We start from the raw sequence: 13,993 nt of genomic DNA, 5'->3' as shown, positions 1-13,993 counted from the left end.
ATTAGTTAAATTAGGAGGAGTGCCTACTTCATGCCATTAAGGTGGACGAGCTGAAGTGGACACTACTTTTTAGATTCCTCCTTCTTTTGAGGATCTAATTAGGCCAATAGGGTTGGCTATGCCCACTTCCCACAGGAAGTGGTCATAAGAAGGGTGTAATCACCCTAAAGGTGAGTAGCCCATTGGCTACCACCTGGTACTCCCTGTAATACCCATAAATTCAGAATTTAGGTGGCACCCTTGAACCCTAGAACTCAGCTCCCTGTTGACCTAAGAAGAGCCAGGCACCACAAAAGTTGCACCAGCAGAAAAGACTGAAGACACCAATTGACTTGGCCCCAGCCCTACTGGCCTGTCTACAACATTTAAGGAACCTGTGCCAAAAGACGACTTGTCCTGCAACTCAGCGACCTCCAAAGGCTTGGGAGGACTGCCTGCCTTCGATAAAGACCAAGAACTCCCCTGGACATCAGACCTGTCCAAAAGAAACCAACTACAAATAAGAAGAAGTCTGCCTGAGGAACCACAAAACCGCCTCTGGAACCACCTCCGCTCCGCACAGGAACATGGACTCTCATTATCCACATTATGATGATCTTCATGTTCTGCTAAAAGCCAGTGTAACATCTGAAATGTGTTAATAAGAAGCGATGGTGAGGAGGGATCTCTATCAGAAGATAGGGCTTCATACTTATGTCTGTCTTCAAGAGTACATAAGACCTAATCGTAGATTTTTGCAACTTCACTCCTTCTCTCTCTATCTTTGCTCTATCCATGAATTGCTTTTTAATCCAGGGAAAATCCTGTTTCTAATTAGCTCTGGTGCCCCGAAAAAAACTGAACGGCCCAATTTCTCCAAACATATAATGTAACCATGGAATACAAAGGCCTTTATGGAGGGCAAGACAATCCCTGTTAATATCCTGGTTCAAATCTGAGTCAGGACTTGCCCAAAGTTTAAACCATCTGACTATATGGGAGGCAGACAGCTTGTCTGCTATAGGCCAGGCTCACTTCTTCATGTGCTGCAAAAGTGGTTGCCGATTGTGAGAGACCCAAAAGGCTTGTCACGTAAGCGCTCCTGACTCTCTGTATTTCCCCATGTTGACTATCATTGCCCACAGCTTGGCTCTGTTAACTCGATCGAAGGCCGACTACAGATCCATGAAGGCTAGGAATATTCGCGCTCCTTTGGCCACTGTGTGTTTACTCACAATCAAGTGCAGGTTCAGGCACTGGTCTAGAGTTCCCCTTCCCCACCTTAACCAATACTGGAAACAGGAGACCACATTCCTTTATTCAAGCCAATCAGACATCCTGGCTAAAATCACCCTGACCAAGATCTTCATAGACAAGTCGATAAGCGAGATTGGCCTGTAGCACCTCGGGTCCGACCTCTCTCCTTTCTTGAAAACGGGGATGATAACCGAATGTTGCCAGGAGGGAAGCGGACTTGTTCTCTATGCTACATTAAATAATCGAGTTAAGATCTTAATCCATAACCCAATATCTTGATGAAATAGATCAGCGGGTACCAGAGTGCCTTATTCTTGGACATGACTGTAATAGCAGCCCCAACCTCTTCTATTCAGCGAGGAGTAAATTAAAGAATCGTGAGGTACCTTACTCCACCTAAGTCTGTTTCCATGATCCGGTGGGATAATCTCATGATTAGAAGGTCCTCTGTCACCTGTTACAAGTTTATCAGGGCCCCAATTCATACAGAGGGATAACAGATAATGATCACTAAAAGTAGAACACTGGACATCCAAGCTATAGACAAACTGGGCTAAAAAGGATGAACTGAGTATAGAATCAATAGTCGTATTGGCCCCATATAGATGTCTAATCTATATCTTTAACTTCATGGAGGAGTATGTCATGAATATGAAAAGGCTTATGGTATGTTGACTTTCAGTTATTCCTCTTCTGTTTCTCTTGTTTCAGTTTGAATATATGATAGAGTCTGTGATCCATGCCCGGGACCAGTGGCTGAAGGAAGATGGAATGATGTGGCCATCTGTGGCCACCTTACACTTCTGCCCCTGCAGCGCTGCCCGTGATTACGAAAGCAAAATCTTGTTCTGGGACAATGCATACCAGCTGGACCTCAGCCCTTTCAAGTGAGTACAGCATGGTGAAACAGCTAAGGTAATCACAGAAAGTGGGAGCCTACATGAAGGACGTAGGCCACAGAGCCTCTGTAAGAGGCTTTGCAGAAACTTTGGGTGAGGTATAGTGCAGGCCTTGCCCGTGACCTATACAGAAAATATTTCAGGGCTATGCTGCTCACGAGTGAGAGATAGAGCAGCATATATCCCATTGAACGAACTGGTGATGCAATGGCGAACGTTTAGAACATGTCATATGGGTGAGATAAAAGGGAAGTCTCAGGTTTGAGCTACTGGGCAGTCTGCAACCGAGATGGTCTCAAGTAGATGTGGTGGGGACTGTAAGGATGAATTTCAGAACAGATTTCAAAGACAGGCATTGAGAAACACCTCATTCAATTGGGTGTATATAACATTCCATTAAGATCTCATGGCATATGCTCAGCTCAGACTGCTGTTCATGATGATTAGATTGTCGATGAAAAGCAGATCCTGTGAATTGAACTCTTGTCTCACTAGTTCCAGGTGGAGTTTTAGAAACATAGATCCAAGGCTAATTAGCATCTCCCTTTCTGAAAGCCGAAAAATAGTAATGTTGAGATAGCTTCTCTAGATATTGGACCCAGGTTCTGATGTAACTCATTAGCCTTTCATTACTGACATACGTTACCATTGAGGCTTTAAGTCACATGTTAATTCTGCTCATCTTTTCTCCCCCAGGCAAGTAGCGTTGGAGGAATTCTTTTCCAAACCCACATGTCATCATAAGGTGGGGGCAGAAGATTGCCTTTCTGAGCCGTACGATGTTCTGCGTCTGGACATGAATGTGCTTCAGGTCTCAGATCTAGAGGTAAAGTGGCAACAGGGCATGCTTCCAAATGAGGCTAGATGCCCCTTTAATAATCCATGTAGCAAACTCCTTTGTTACTGTTAATTGACAATCCAGTGTCCTAGATGTTCATTTTCTTGACATGGTATTAATGACCCTGCCATTTAGAGTCCTGAACACAGCATGCCAGGCTTCTTTATAGGATACATTCTGAATTATCAATCCAATGTTAAAGTGAGTATAATTTTATCCAGTTGTGTCCTGATATCCAAGAGTTGGTTTAGGAGCCTCAGTTATTAAATCTGAGATGTATTGCTGGGAGTTCAAGAACCCAGTGCACTCAGTGATCATCATGTCATGTCTTGCTTTTTTCTTTACAGCATTCTCATGTCCATTGAGGCACGTATTTTAGTATCCCGTATTTATTGCCACCCACCCTTCTCTGCCTCAAAACGTCTCCTGTGCAGCCACCAGGAGATCTGCCTCTGCCATTGGTCCTGTTGCCCTTGCTAACCCCTTTTGTCCCTCTCCCCATGTCCAATACGCTCCACCAAACATGATCTCTACAGCGTCTTGTATCCCCTTAACTGTGAACCACCTAGAAAAACCTTCAGGTTTGTATTTTTTCTCTTGACTAGTATATCACTCTATTGCTTTCCAGAGCAGGGTCCACAATCTGTAAGTAACACAAATGAAATAAAAATAGAAAAGGTCGGACAGATCTTTTAGCGTGGCTTGAAATAATGGCAACACTCTGCCCTGTTTGTCTTATATTTTTCTTCTACTGGACTTGACATTCTGCTTTTGATTCTGATAATGCTCGAGAGAAAAATGTATGCCACATATATATATTATTGATTTATTTTGCATCAATATCTGCTTGACATGGTGTTTCATTAAGTTTCATTCTCAAGTCTCTGTTCCTGTATTCCTTAATTTGAGGCCCGGTGAAACACATAGAGCACCACATAAATTGGAAGATGGTCTTTCCTTTACCCCTTAGTTCAAATATGTTTTGCTCTATCTTGTATGTGGTAAAGGTTATGATAGGAAAAATCTGTAAGCACTTTCTTGAGATTGCAGCTATCTGGAACCAAGTCAAGTAAGTTTATTTGGTGGACTTCAGGACCAGTCCAACGCCTTCTTATTTACACAGTTGTCATTCTGATGTAGTGGATATTGCAGGGCTCATGTGTAATTGTTTCTTCCATCCAGTGAGCAACAAACAAAAGGTCTTATGTAATGTATTGAAGTTCAAAAGTCTAAGAATAATTTCCATATCATACTTCAACTGTTTTTTCAATTTAATTTTTAACATTTTAATCATTGATGAAAAGGGTGGCAAACCCCTTGGAAGCCCCCTTGGAGAACAAGGAAATAGCACTGTAGTGGAGCCAGAAAATACATTTTATCATACTACTTACACCGTAGTGTATGTAGGAAGCTGGGTCTTACTTTTCACCCTCTTTCTCCAGCGGCCAGTGTAATCAAGTATGAAAGGAAATCTAAAGTACTGGACAATGCCGTCTTCCCTCTAGTCTAATTGGTCGTAACAGGCAAGTATCTCTGGTTGTCGCAGCTTCCGAGGAGACCTGTAATTTTTCTTCTTTTGTTTATTCTCCTAAAGGAACCAGGAATCTGGTTGGCTTTGGCAAATAACTTCACATGTAACATTTTTTTGAGTTTGTACCACGTTTAGTAGCCATATGAAGCAGACATGAATTAGAGTAGTGGCAAACGCTGAAAGTTTTTGTATTCCCCCCGTTACCTAAAAGCAGAGGCCCCCACAGTCTTTCTTAAAAAGTGGCAAAATTCAGCAAATCTTTACATAATTTTTTTTTTTACTTTGGTTCTCAGACCCTTATAGTATAGTCTCTTAGCCAGTCTTGACAGTTACAAGGGGGACGTTTTCAAAGGTAGAAGATTTTTCAGGAGGTGTTAACTAGTGATGTTCAGCCTTTGCATGCCTTACCTCAGCTGCTGGTAACTTACTTCTTAGAACTATCAGTCATGTTCGTAATCTTTGATCCATGTTTACTTATCAGTTGTTGCCAAATACAGAAATCTGTCCTCTGCACACTTTGTTCCATGCTCCTCTTCTCAAATGCTTCCAGGAGGGATTGATGAGAGACTTCCATTAAGTGAACCACCATCAAAGCACATGTGAAAATGATGTAATATCAAGACACAGATTATGCCTCTTTGAACTGACGCACAAATGTAATATTAAGTATCGGTGCTTGAATATGGTCTTGCTGATATCTCAAATGTCAGCAAAGAAAGTAAGTGACATCTAGGTTTCTTGTTCGAATCATTTTCAATATTTGTTTTGGAGATTGTGGTTTTGAGAGTGCATTCAAAGTTTGCATTTAAATGACGATACTCGCCCTCATTTATGTGTCATGTTTGATCCTCAAGTTTGATCCTACCTGTGAAAATGCCCATAGCAAGTTGTAGGGTCAGGCTTCATACAATGAGAGAGGGTAGCGGAGGGGTGGCCTCTTAGAACAGTTAAAACTTTATAGTGAAAGGTATGTAGTGGAAATGTATTATAACTTCCTAGCACAAGATTTGAAACAGATTGAATGGCACATCTCAGGATTAATTAGAAATACACGTGTGTCAACATGTTTCTACCCTCACAGTATTATTACTGAGGGTGTGAAGCATTTGTCAGGAAAATGTAATCAGTGAACCCTTATATTGTTGAAAATAATGTGAGTTCAAAGTCAGGACAGAAAATATGTAAGGGAAAAACTGTCCAGATAAACCTGATTCGGAAATACTACTTGTGGACAATGCCCTCCATCAGTACGGAAGAAAAATGCAGCACTCACTGTTAGCCTGGTTTCACCTTTGTGTAGGTGAACTGATCTACTGCACTCAGTGAAGTTGGCGATGAAGTATGCCATGCAAGTGTGGGTTATTATTCAGCGTCCTTAAAAAAGAAAGCTTCTCTAGTGGAGAAGATAGCACTAAGCGAACTAGCGTTGCTCTCTTGATCTTCCAAAAACTTGTTAAAGACAAGGTCCAGAGTCGTCCTGGTCTGCACAAAGTGTCCTTGTCATTCATACAGTCTGCTCAACTATAAACCTTTCACACTCACATGTTTAAATTATAGTCTGTCATAAGACTGGGAATCAGTCCTCTGTAAAAAGTTAATTTTACAGTGATAGGAAAGCACTATATAAAGCTTATACACCCGAGTGTGATAATCACAGAGATGCCAATCAGGGGGAGATGGTTTGAGATACACTCATGCCAAAGGCTTATCTAACTCAGTATGCACAATGTCAAGTGAAAGGGAAATGATTCGGAACTCTACTTGTATGGAAATAAATCTTTACTCCTTCTGTCCTTATGCTGCTGAAATGGAATCTGTCTTTATGCTGTGCAGCAGTTGAGAACATATGGTTCTATTTACCCTCATAACTGAAGCTATTTTCTTTTTACCCTGGCTCTGGGTAGTAGGACCCAAAGGAGGTGTCAAAATAGATATTTTTCATGCTCTTCACCTAAATATCAACAGTAACTGAAACTCCCAGCAAGGCAAATATGTCCTTCTTAGTACACTGTCAAATGTGTTGGGGAAAATATTTGCAGGTGCCCCTTGATTTAAAAGCTTTTACAGCCAGGATCTAGATCATATTCCAAAAGACTGAGATTTGAGGCTTTTGTAGAAAACCTCTTGAAGTACAGGGATAGGGGGCTGATCTTTGCCTGAAAAAGAATCCATTCACTAAGTGAATAGTCTGTGCACGGTCCACCTCCACCCGGCAGACTATAACTGAAGATCAACCATCTGGAGTTGGAACATTTGGTGGATAAAAAGTTATTGTCTTTACATCTTATCATCCCCACATCTCAATAGAGCTTTCCCTCTCAAGGCACAGGGACCACTGTGGCTCGCTGTGGTCTTTAGAAAACTTAAAGTGCAGGCTAATATATTGTTTAATTACCCTTGCCCATTAGAACACAAACCTCATTGTTGACCGGAACGTTATCTCTGTGGGTCATAGAATCATAGGCAATCTTCACTATTAAGAGCTGTGAAAATGCGAGCCAAGGAAAACTCCAGACGGAGTGGAGCTCTAAACTGCTGTGCCTCATTGATTGCTTTATGGGTGTTACAAAGGAGTCTATAGGCTGTAGGTAGCACTATGTTGTATCAGTGTGCATTTTGATCACTGATAATTAAACACCGCTTCTGCAGATTTCTTGACAGTTAAGTAACCTTCATTTACCAGCCACTAGAGATGAACCTAAGATGGGGGTTTGGTGACAGCCCCATAGAGCAATGTGATTTGAACCCCGAAGGTACCTCATGGGCTTTTCTGCCGTAAAAGAGACATCTTCTGTGACTGCTCGGTGCATCTGAGCCCCAGTGGGAGAGTAGCAGTTGCTTAGCTGCTCCTAGGGCCAATGTGGCAGCATGGCCTCCAGGAGATCCAATAGGATAGGTTTATGGGCTTGGGAGTCCCAAAATATGTAGCTGACAGATCTTGGTATGGCAGTGTCATTTATGTTGTCTACAGCTTGAGGATGGCTTGCCAAAAGGAATCAATTTTGGGACAATGCCGCAGTGTGTGTGTAAGTGTGCCTTCTTGTCCACAACTGTGCCAACATTCGTGGTCGCTACTTATCCTGCAACCCTCGCCCGTGTACAGTACCAGTAGTGGACTGTTTTTAAAACATTTCTTTAGTATTCATTTTACATGCAATGACCTGAACCCAATGTAAGATATCATGCCACTTCTCATTCGTAAATGAGCGGCCACACTCCATCTCCAATCTACACCTTGTTGGCATTTGGGACAGCATAGGAGGAGTGATTAAAAAGGCGTATATGTTATGTCGGACATAAGTTGTTTGTCAGATGCACGGGTAAGCAACCATCTTTCAAATTGTGTGAGGGTTCTGCTCGTATATGGGTGAATCGTGGAAGTCATCCAGTAGCAGATAGCCAAATACTGCCAGTATGCTGTTTGTGGGAGACCGTATCCCTCTTGAAGTTGGGCAAAGTCCATGATCCTGTCGGTGTCAAAGAGGTCACCAATTATTTTACAATTGGCTTCCCGCCAGACAGCAAACAATGGTTTGTTCTGCACAGGTGGGAAATCTGGGTTTCCAATGATTGGGGTCTGCGGGGAGAATGGTGTGGATAGCCCCTTTCTACCCTGGACCCTATCCCAGGTCCTTAGTGTAGCTCGCAAGATTGGGGAGATGTATACACCTGGTGGACGGTGTTTCTTTGGTAGCCATGGAATCTTCTAGATATGTGCACTGGCCACAGCTGTGTCAGTAAAACACCAATGCTTCTCAGTGTATGGCTGTGACCATTCTACCATATAGCGTATTTGGGCTGCTTGGTAGTAGCTTAACAGATGTGGGACTTCCAGCACCCCCTCAGCCTGTGGCAGGTATGCTTGAGCCTTCCCCATTCTGGCTGCCTTGCCAGCCCTATCTGACATGTGCGTTGGTAATTTGTGCAGTAAGTTGGGGGGGGTGGGGGTTGCAGGGGTAGGGTCTGGATAATATAGGGCATCTTAGGAAAGAGTGTCATCTTGACTGTGGCGAGGCGGCCAAGAGAGACCATATGCTTTCCACCCAGTTAAGTCCAAATGGACAGTCGGCAGAATTGCGTTATAATTGTACTATACAGTGGCATCCAATGTGGGGAGGGTCTCCAGACCCACATATTTAATCCCATGCATGGCCCAGAAGAAAGAAAGGGATGCCACCAGGGATGTCATATCTGTCTCTGGTATATGATGGTTCAGAATGGATGATTTATGTAGGTTAGTTTTGAGACGGAGACCTCACCGAAGGCCGTCAGCGCCTCCGCGAGGATGGGACAGGTGGAGTAGTACATCGTCTGCATATTGTGCCAGCTCATGTGTTCTGCCATCCATAGGAATCCCTGTTATGCTCAGGTGTTGCCATATATGTTCAGCAAAGGGCACCATATACAGAGCAAATAGTAAGGGTGAGAGGGGACAGCCCTGTCATGTGTCCCTACAGATAGAGAATTGCTGGGATAAAGTTTCATTCATGCTCACCATGGCTCTTGGTGAACCATAGTTACAACAAATCCATTTGCGGAACCTGGGGCCCAAGCCCCAGGGCCCCAGGACTGCATGGACATATAGCCATTGTACGTGGTCGAAGGCCTTTCCCTCGTCAATAGAAAAGAACAGGGCAGGTAGTTGTGAGCGGTGAATCTTATCCAGTAGATGACAGAGATGCTTACAGTTATCGGAACAAGATCTCTCAGTAACGAGCCCGGTCTGGTCCAGGTTCACTAGATCTTACATGTAAGGGCCCAGCCTATGCGTCCACATTTAATAAGGTAATTGGACGATATGAGGAGCACAGGCTTAGGAAGGATGTTATACCCAGTTGCATCATAGGGGGAAGGGAACTAGACGCACCAAAGGTATTATACAGCCTATCCAGTACGGAGGCTGATAGGGTTCCAAAACTCCTGTAGAACTCCACCCCAAAGCCATCAGTACTCAACGCTTTCTCCACTTGGGGCGTTGAATGGCCAGGAGTACTTTAGTAGGAATAATGTCTTTGTCTGGGTTTGCACTAGCCATCAAAGGGATCTGGGACAGAGCTCAGATAAACCTTCACACCATCAAGCTCGAGCTCATCTGCGGTGTAAAGGGCAGCATAGAACTCTTCGAATTGCTTAAGAATCAGGTGTTCCTGGCATGTCAGGGTGTCATCGGGCAACCTCAGCTCCGCCACTTTCTGCTTCATGACCTGAGAGCAGAGGCAATGGGCCAGCAAGCGGCCTGCTTTGTTTCCTCCCACGTAATGATTCTGTTTTGTCCAGAATAAGGCATACTCTGCCTTATCCATATTTAATACTCGCAGCTGTTTCCGCATCGTGGTAAGGAGCCTCCTGGTTGTCATTGACCCCATAAGTCTGTGTGAGGCTTCCAGATCCCGAATAGTATCCTCTAACTGATGTCGTTTATTGTGTTGGATTGTGTTAAGTCTCGCCGCTATTGCTATAAACTGGCCTCTAATAACTGCTTTGAAGGTTTCCCATAATGTGGTGATGTTGGTCACTGGGGTGTCATTTGTGAGCATATAATGGCCTATGGTGACACTCATTTCCGCTAAGGTGTCCTCATATGTGAGCAGTTTAGTGTTGAGACGCCAGGTGGTAAGGAGGGTCAGATGCAAGCTAATAGGAGAGTGATCGGAAATGGAGGCCACCCCAATCTCTGATCATGACACTGCGCTAGTAATGTATGGCGTGGTGAGGAAGAGATCTATGCGAACATACATTTGATGGGCTGCTGGGAAAAAGGTTTATGTTCTGCCTGTGGGATGATGCAGACGCCATAGGTCTGTCAGACCAACCTCATACAGCCATTCCAAAAAACCTTTTGAAAAGGCACCCGTATGACTGTGTCGTTGGATAGATCTGTCTATTTAGGAGTCCAGAAACACGTTAAAATCTCCTTCTATAATTATATCTACGTCTGATGTGGTGAGGATTCTCTCTCTATTGCGTCTTTCATAAAGCTTTCCTGGTGGTCATTAGGGCCATAGATATTCACCACCATTATCGTATCACCTCTATGTATATTGATGTGCAGAGAAGCCTCCCAGGTATCTCCACTTGTGTGCGTACCACCCTCCCTAAGAAATGTGTAGACAGCAAGATCGCTACCCCCACCCACCTTCCTAGTCCAAATGAGTGGTACTGACGGTCATACCATCGTGACTGCAATCGCTTCAAGCCCACTCTCAACAAGTGGGTTTCTTGCAAAAGACATATGGCACATTTGGTTTCTCGGACTAAGGAGAGGAGGGAGAGCCTCTTCACAGGAGCATCAAGGCCCCTGACATTAAGATTAAGTATGTTTTCCATTAAGGTGGTGTTTTGAAAAGTGCTACATCGTGTCTCATTCACCTGATCCAAGATGCTCCAGCAGGTGTACCCACAGGTGTCATTAATATGAGGTGTAAACCTAGTGTGGTCATCATCAGGGAAACCGGAATAAACATGTAACAAATAATATAGTTCCCCGCCTGTGAATGAAAACAAATATTTCTGTGGGGTTCAATCCGGTGAATTGATCTCTTGTTCGTCATCCACTGTTAATGAGAGTAGAGCTGTGCCAGTCCATCGTCACCAATCATGGCCTGCTGCACATCCACTACCATCAACAGGCAATAAGACATGCAGGGACCCCCCACAGCATTCACCGTCCACATGGGTAAATAGCAATCTGTAGAGACTGGGCGAGGGAGTGCTAATGTTCTGAGTCAGCTTCTGACACACTGTCTGCAGGCTTCTAAGTAATGCAGCCTTCTCTTTTTTGCTCTCAAATTATGTGGGCTTGTTTTGTTATATCTGCATGATTGGGCCCCCTGACAACCACTTTTGGCATGTGGCTGCTGATTTTGAGTGGACGCCTGAGGTATTCTCTCACCCGCCGCTGCATATCTGGTAACGCCTGGCATCTTCTAGTGTGCGGATTCTTGACATTTCATTGTGCCAGACAACTTGTAGACAGAAGGGGTGGCCTCATTTGCATCTAATTCCTTTCTCCAGGAGGACATCCGTCATAGGCCGGAGGGCTCCGCGGCGTTGCAGCGTCGTCAATGAGAGGCCCTGGAAGAGGCCCAGCTTTCGCCCTTCAAAGTCAATTGTGGTTTTGGTTGCAAACTGCTGACAGTATACTCGGTCTATAGTATAGTAAACAGGTGAGTAGGTCCTGATTCTGTCCCTGGGAGCGGGCAGGTCGGCCAGTTCAATGGGTTTGGTCAAGTGTAATGTCCTGATCTTTCAGAGTAAGGGCCATGGTGGAAAAGGCAAATAACAAAGTCCTCAAGGCTCCCGGAGACCACCTGTGGGCACTCCTTTAATGTGAATATTGGAACGCTGCAACCCTATTCTCCAAGTCGTCCAGTTTATACTGTAGTTCTTAGTTCCTGTCCTGCAAGGTGAGGAGTTCTCTCCTGTGGCTGTCCAATTCTTCTTCACGAGTGTCGTGAAGCTGCTCCAGTGAGTCTACACGTTGTCCCAGGTCGACTACATCTGTCCTAAGGTCCTTAACTTCTGTTGCTAGTTCCTGTTCAGTGTCCTCTCAAAGAACTCTGAAGAGTTGCTCAAGGAACGCCTTCATTATTGGTGCATCATCACCTTCTGAGGGCCCCCCTCCGGCAGTTGCACCCCCTTCTACAACCAAGTCTTTAGAAGGATCTGTCTTTTTAACAGAGTTCTTTACGAAAACATCCTTAAGAGGGCCTTCCTTTTTGGCATTTCTCTGTGAGGCCATTGTAGTCAGAGGGGAAGTTGTTAATGGCGGGACTGCAATGTATCCAGGTTCCAACAAACCAATTATCTTAGTCAGTCGAGGCAAGGCTGTCAGTGGCTCTCCCAGCCGTACCACCATGCCACCAGGCAGGCAAACACTGTATGGATGCACAGGCAGGTGCAATGGGGCCTGTTTCTGTCCCTACATAGGAAGCTGTTCCTGTGTCCCAGAGAGGTGCTTGCGCTCTGTGGCTAGGGTGTGCAGTGGTCAAAGATGCCGATCCGGACGTCAGAAGGGACTTGCACTGTTCAGCATCATCTGGGCCCACATCATTTTCGGTGCTGTGCCATTAGTTGTCCCCATTTAAGAAACGGTTGTGTTGTCCCCAGTGGCAGTCTCCCTGCTAGAGCTCCCACGAATCTGCCACTTTTCAGGCCTGCAGATGCTTAATGTGGAGCCGCTAAGTAAGAGGGGTGAGGGGGCAGGAGCTGCAATGGGGAAATCTAATAATCTGTGCTGCCTCCGTCGTTCCCTCTCACTGTCCTCAGGATTTCCCGTCCATTGCTTTCTGCCTGGGTAGGCCTCCACTTGGCCATCGATCCACTATACACTGCTCATCTCCGGCGGTCCGGGCATGCCGCTGCACCGAGGAGCACGCTGCCTTAACCGCAGGTCTTGCACTGAGACTGAGCCTGCTGGCCCCAGGGGTCCCCAGAAGCGCGAACACAGCTTTGAATGGCCGCGGGTGGGGTCTGGGTCTGGTCCCCAACAGCTGCCGATAGTGGAGCTCCAGGGAAAATGCTCTTACGTGGCCACCAACTTGGCCACGCTCCTCCCCCCCCCAAAAAAATAAATTTTTAAATGAGAAATGCAGATTCTTCAAGCTGAAAAAGAAGCCCTGTGCATTTAAGGGGCTCTGTAGCTTGCCTTCTCGATAATACATAGAAGTTTCAGTTGAAGAGCAATGCCATACCTTGAGTCCATTATGGAGCGTTGGCAGGCTTTTTATGCCTTCTAAGACACTTCCTTTTATGAGGAACTAAAATTGCAAGAAAGCATTTTTCTTCTCAATCATGGTACCTTAATTGATAATCATGACCATTAACTATAATCGCAATTTCATCCTCCAAAGAAAGCGGTTAAAACCTCAAAGGAATTGTAACTGAAGAGTAGGGTTAGTTAAGGTAACCAAAGAGGCCGGGCAGAGAGACATGGCCTACTTTACTATCCTCCCTGGAGTCTGAATCAAGACAGTCAGGATCAAAATAGTGGCATATTTACGGCGCTTATGGATTTATCTGCAGGTGACTGGTCTTCTGAACTCACCAATGGTACTTGTGACACCGTTATGCCTGAGACCGTTTTTCTCTGACCATGTTTGTCTTCGGACTGAAGACCCTTTTGAACATTGTAAATCTGCTGTTCCAACAAGTCGTTCACTATATTGATCTCTCAGCTTAGTTGTTTTTTGCATGAGAACCAGGCATATGGACAAATTATACTATGATGACAACCTGAGTTGTGGCAAGAGGTCTACAGAGTTCCAATACAAATGTAAGTGGCTGAGATTTTGCCCCTACAATTTTAGTAAAAACAATGACCCTTTCTCCTGCACTTTGCATAGCCTGCTTTCTTTTCTATCCCACTTGTCTAAGTTGAGAATTTAGGTCCTATGGGTCATACTTATATGCAATATGGGCCAACTCGAAGTTTTGATCCAAGGGGGGGCTTCCATGAAAAGTGCAGTTGTGAAGCTCTCACAGATGGCT

At 44.7% G+C, this 13,993-nt stretch overlaps 1 protein-coding gene across 2 annotated transcripts in view; it reads left to right on the top strand.

Annotated features, from left to right (window-relative positions):
- PRMT2 (protein arginine methyltransferase 2) overlaps positions 1–13,993 on the top strand; it is a 298,198-nt gene that overhangs the window by 189,947 nt on the left and 94,258 nt on the right. For both annotated transcript variants that reach the window (XM_069225499.1, XM_069225500.1), the window contains exons 6-7: positions 1,948–2,123; positions 2,832–2,961. In XM_069225499.1, coding sequence (XP_069081600.1) covers positions 1,948–2,123; positions 2,832–2,961 — 306 coding nt within the window. The remainder of the gene's footprint in view (positions 1–1,947; positions 2,124–2,831; positions 2,962–13,993) is intronic.

This window comes from Pleurodeles waltl, chromosome 3_1 (genome assembly GCF_031143425.1).
Source record: "Pleurodeles waltl isolate 20211129_DDA chromosome 3_1, aPleWal1.hap1.20221129, whole genome shotgun sequence".
NCBI lineage: Eukaryota > Metazoa > Chordata > Amphibia > Caudata > Salamandridae > Pleurodeles > Pleurodeles waltl.
This window is presented reverse-complemented; position numbering and strand designations above follow the sequence as displayed.